Source organism: Silurus aristotelis (genome assembly GCF_946808225.1).
Source record: "Silurus aristotelis genome assembly, chromosome: 5".
Lineage (NCBI taxonomy): Eukaryota > Metazoa > Chordata > Actinopteri > Siluriformes > Siluridae > Silurus > Silurus aristotelis.
In genome coordinates, this window is record NC_139578.1 from 377,242 (window position 1) to 382,241 (window position 5,000).

At 49.8% G+C, this 5,000-nt stretch overlaps 2 protein-coding genes across 3 annotated transcripts in view; one reads left to right on the forward strand and one right to left on the reverse strand.

The window, feature by feature from the left end:
- The window catches only part of klhl6 (kelch-like family member 6), an 11,111-nt gene extending 8,162 nt beyond the window's left edge, over window positions 1-2,949 (forward strand). The window contains exons 4-7 of the mRNA XM_083540697.1: window positions 1-120; window positions 196-398; window positions 482-695; window positions 843-2,949. The exon at window positions 1-120 is cut by the window's left edge and continues 118 nt beyond it. Coding sequence (XP_083396823.1) covers window positions 1-120; window positions 196-398; window positions 482-695; window positions 843-1,159 — 854 coding nt within the window. The 3' untranslated portion in view covers window positions 1,160-2,949. The remainder of the gene's footprint in view (window positions 121-195; window positions 399-481; window positions 696-842) is intronic.
- Window positions 1,220-5,000, reverse strand: part of LOC310725687 (cyclin-L1-like) — a 7,177-nt gene continuing 3,396 nt past the window's right edge. The window contains exons 2-11 of one of the 2 annotated variants that reach the window (XM_083540700.1): window positions 4,588-4,662; window positions 4,373-4,482; window positions 4,139-4,256; window positions 3,981-4,045; window positions 3,447-3,546; window positions 3,179-3,283; window positions 2,694-2,835; window positions 2,514-2,598; window positions 2,300-2,383; window positions 1,220-2,220 (exon numbers count right to left, since the gene is read on the reverse strand). In XM_083540700.1, the coding sequence (XP_083396826.1) occupies window positions 1,932-2,220; window positions 2,300-2,383; window positions 2,514-2,598; window positions 2,694-2,835; window positions 3,179-3,283; window positions 3,447-3,546; window positions 3,981-4,045; window positions 4,139-4,256; window positions 4,373-4,482; window positions 4,588-4,662 (1,173 nt within the window). In that variant the 3' untranslated portion in view covers window positions 1,220-1,931. Of the gene's footprint in view, window positions 2,221-2,293; window positions 2,384-2,415; window positions 2,599-2,693; window positions 2,836-3,178; window positions 3,284-3,446; window positions 3,547-3,980; window positions 4,046-4,138; window positions 4,257-4,372; window positions 4,483-4,587; window positions 4,663-5,000 lie in introns of those variants that run through there. The other variant, XM_083540701.1, reaches the window with a different exon arrangement.

Below are 5,000 nucleotides of genomic sequence, written 5' to 3' on the forward strand. Positions count from 1 at the left end.
TGCGCAGGAGCCGTCTGGAGGTGGCCAAGCTTCCCGGCACAGACACAGAGTCTGAGAGCGAAAGCAGGAAGTGGGTGGAGTTCGCTTGCGTTACCTTCCGTAACGAAGTGTACCTCTCAGGTCAGAGAGCAGAAAGAACAGGCTGTGTTCCAATCTAAACCTGCCATGTGTTTCTAAACTCCCCTCGTTCCTCAGGTGGAAAAGAGACGCAGCACGACGTGTGGAAGTATAACGCGTCCCTCAACAAGTGGATCCAGGTGGACTACCTGAGCACGGGACGATGGAGACACAAGATGGCGGTGTCGGGGGGGAAGGTGTACGCCATGGGGGGCTTTGATGGGGCTCAGAGACTCAGCAGCGTGGAGGTGTATGATCCCTTTCACAACAGCTGGACAGAGGTGATTCATAGTGTTGAGCAGATTGAGGTTAAGGTCATTTAGAGGTCAGTGTGTGAATAACTGATCTGGCTCGTCCCCCTCAGGCGGCTCCTCTGCTCCTCGCAGTCAGCTCATTTTCCGCCGCGAGTTGCAAAAGTTGCATCTTCGTTATCGGAGGAGGACCAAATGGGAAACTCGCCACCAACAGCCTGCAGTGTTTCGACACAGCGACCAATAAATGGACGTTAAAAAGCCCGATGCCTGTGGAAGCGAAATGCACCAACGCCGTAACGTTCAGAGACGTCATCTACGTCGTGGGTAAAGCAACCGCCTCTCACATTCACTCGTTTATTACAACTCCTGCTGTTTTTCTCCCTCTTTATTACAAATCTGTCTCACTCTCTTCCTTTCCCCTACTGACATTTCCTGTCTGACATCTGACTCCTCCCCCTTCTCGGCCTGAAGGCGGGGCAATGAAGGCGTTGTTTAGCTACAGTCCAGGCAAGGACGTGTGGACGATGGTCACTCAGCTGGACAGTGAGCGAGCGAGTTGCGGTCTCTCAGCATGCTGTAATAAACTCTTCATTACCGGAGGGAGGGACGACAAGAACACCGTCATCGGCACGGTTCTCTGCTGGGACCCGGACAAGAACACGCTGACGGAGGAGTGTGTGCTGCCTCGGGGAGTCTCCCACCACGGCAGCGTCACGCTCAGGAAGTCTTACACACACATCCGCAGGATCACCACCACCACCACCGGCACCACCACCCAGGCTGAGTGACATCATCATCATCATCATCATCATGTATACACCTGGAGAACCCACAACACTGCACAGCTCTGACTCGAGCGAGAAACGTTTTTTATTAAAACAAAAAACCTTATCAAAGGTACAAACAATGTATGTGATGTAAAAGTGATGCAGTGTGAAGGACAGAGTGCAGAAATCCAGCTGTGCTCCATCACCACACATCAGGCTCTCTCTCACACACACACACACACACACACACACACACACACACTTCCTCGATACACTTGTGTGCATTTTCAAGTCTGACAGATAAAAGAATATAAAAAGGCACAAATTCAGCTCTTCAATATGAAGCTCTGTAATGACTAAGCCCCGCCTCCTGCGTTTCCAGCATGCCACTGGACAGGACAGGAAGTCCTCATCGTCCTCCAATAGGCTCTGTAACATTTCAAAACGAAGCTCCATCCACCAGAAGTCAAGTCTCGAGGCTGAAAGGATTTTAATTGGCTATAACAACCAGTGAAAATACACAAGGGGTGGAGTTATGGATTAGGTACATAGGCAGCCAATTTGGTTGTGGTGTGTGTGTGTGTGTGTGTGTGGTCACATCTCCCAGCCCTATCTGTAATGTTAGCTGTAAGACAAATGTTAGCCAATAGCGCTGTGAGCCTGCGAACATCCTGCAGGTTCTGACTGGTGTAGATTCCAGCCAATCAAATCCCGTCTTCTGTTCGAAACCCCACCTCTTCTATATTCTTACTGGTTCCCTAAATTAGCCAATCAGAATCCTGCGAAACAAAGTTCACCTACGGTGGCGGGAATGTGACGAGCGTGTTCCGCTCTTGTGTTTATGCCCGTGAGCATGTGACCTCTCACGATCACGTGACCGATCCCGGTCTCTCCTCGCCCAGTGCTCAACCCTTCGTTTCCCGTCGTCGCGGTGACGGCCCCGCGAGTCGCTACTGGAGCGGCTCCCTCCGTCCCTATGGTGGCTCTGATCCCGCCGACCTTGCGGTGACCTTTGGCTTGGGCGTTGCCGTGGTGATGGGCTGCGGCTGCCGGGAGAGCTGTAGGTTCCTGAGTGACTCCGACTGAGGCGAAAAACAGGCCCATATTAATGACCGAAGATAACCACGCCCACCCTAACCTCTCCATGGTAACCGAACCCACCGTGTGTGAGGGGAGGGGGATGCAGAGCGCCCCCTGGAGGCAGTGTGACCATTCTGCACAACTCCACTCTCCTCCGTTTTCATACTGTGAACACACACACACACACACACACACACACACACACACACACACACACGTATACAGTACATTTATAAATCCTGGTCTTATACACACACACACACACACACACACACACACACACACACACACACACCTGCTGATGGGGCTTCTGGACTTCAGGTGCTGCTCCTCTTTCACCTGTTTCCCGTTTTCTTCTGTCTTCATCTCCCCCGGAGAACCTGAGCACACGGGAATGTGTGTGTTTATTACACATCAAACAAACTTCTGGTGTTCCATAAACACAACACACCACACACACACACAACACACACACCAGGTTTAGAAGCAGGAGAGAAGGTGTTGGTGTGGTTGAGAGCTGGAGTCAGGCTGTAGTTCACTCCCTTCACCTTCAGCTTCTCCTCCTCCAGATGTGCCTTTCTCTTCTCCACCTCCTTCTCCAACTCGGCAACATCCGGCTGTGACACACACACACACACACACACACACGCACACACACACGAAAGATCATCTCTTACTGAACAGACATCATTCATATAAATGTAATAAAGTGTATTTTCTGGATTGTAAAATGTGTGTGTGTGTGTGTGTGTGTGTGTGTGTTCTGGAAAGTTCATATCGTTCTGTACTGTATGAGTGCACTGAACATCTGGATCTATACTACTTGTGTACAAATGTATTCACACCCTCTTACACAAAGAGTTAGTGGGCGTGACCATGTTCCACCCACTGCTAAGCCCCACCCCTTGGTTGCAGCATAGGTAGGTGTGCGTGTGTGTGTGTGATTCATTAATAACACACCTTACTCAGGGCGTAGAGCTTCAGCGTGCTGACGCAGATTTCCCTGATATCCGACTCCGACGCGCCAAACAGGAGGAACCAGTGTGGCTTCGTAGGGAGAGGAATCTGACCACACACACACACACACACACACACACACACACACACACACACACACACACACAATACATGTCACTAGGATTTCTGGTCTTTACTCAATGTGTGTAAAGATCTCACAGTAGTTAGAGAGTGTGTGTGTGTGTGTGTGTGTGTGTGTGTGTGTGTTCACCTGCAGAGCTCGAGCAGCCAGGTAGATACAGGCACACGCGATGGTCTCCGGTTCGAACCTCACGAATGCGTCCGTTCTGAGTGCGTCGTTCATGTAGTTCCTGTAAAGCAGCATGAACACTCCTGAACCCTGTGTACAACCCGTTACTATTCTACACGTGACCTCACACGTCCACTGGGTCCACCAACCTAATCCTCATAACTAACACCTGGAAACCATCCACAGCTGGGTGAGTCTTTAACACCACCTGAAAGCTCCACCCCTTCATTAACGACACACCTTTATTAAAGCTGGAAGCTCCGCCCCTTCCCCCTAAACATCTATTGATCTGGACTCAGGCCGCATGTGTTGATGTTACACCACGTTACACCGAGCTCCTGTTTTCTTCCTCAGGATCTTCTGGATGAATAAAACACTGATTTATTTTTTTCCCTGGAGGTGTTTCCTCTACACTTAGGTGTGATGTAACATCTAAACATCTCCTTCATCCAGCACTGCATTAATGTGTGTGTAATTACACAGATCTCCACCCACCAGGCCGTCTGCACCAGAGTCTGATTCTTCTCACACTCCAACACCTGCAGGTACATCACAATCATCTACACACACACACACACAAAATAGCCCATCAGAACTTGGAACAGTAGTGAAGGTTCCTGCTGTGTGAGAGAACCTGTTCTCTGGGATGGTACCTTGTGTGGGTGTTTGACATGAACGCAGAAGCCGAGCTCCTTCAGCACACGACGTTCAGCTTTGATCACCTGGTTCTTAGTGTTGATGTAATTCTGATCCAGGTACAGTGGAGCACTCCTAACACACACACACACACACACACACACACACACACACAGTTATTGCTTCAGTTTCCCACTGACACTAAGTGGAGCATGAGGATGAAGATTAATATAATTAAGATGATGATGAACCTTTTTCTTCTTCCCTGCTTCAGGTGATGGAACACGTTGATGACATCACGTACTCTCCTCGGACACTCCTCAATCTTAGAGGCGAGATTCACACATGCCATTGCCATGATCTGACACACACACACACACACACACACACACACACACACACAGCTCAGGGTCACTAGTACAGTGTGTGTGAGAGGTATAATGTAATTACAGGGTCTATGGTTTACCTCAAAGTTGTGTTTGATGAAAGATTTGGAGTAAAAAAACCTCTGGAAGAGGACCTGTCCTGTCGCCATGGCAACCTGTAAAAGGAAGAGTAAAGCAGGTGAGAAGGTGAGAAGGAGGATGATGTGAGAAGGTGAGGAGAAGGAGGATGTGAGAAGGTGAGGAGGATGTGAGAAGGTAAGGAGAAGGAGGATGTGAGAAGGTGTGAGGAGGAAGATGTGAGATGAGGGGAGGAGGATGTGAGAAGATGAGGAGGAGGAGGATGTGAGATGAGGAGGATGTGAGAAGGTGTGAGGGGGATGTGAGAAGGTGTAGAGGAGGAGGATGTGAGAAGGTGAGGAGGAGGAGGATGTGAGAAGGTGAGGAGGAGGAGGATGTCAGAAGGTGAGTAGGAGGAGGATGTGAGAAGGTGAGT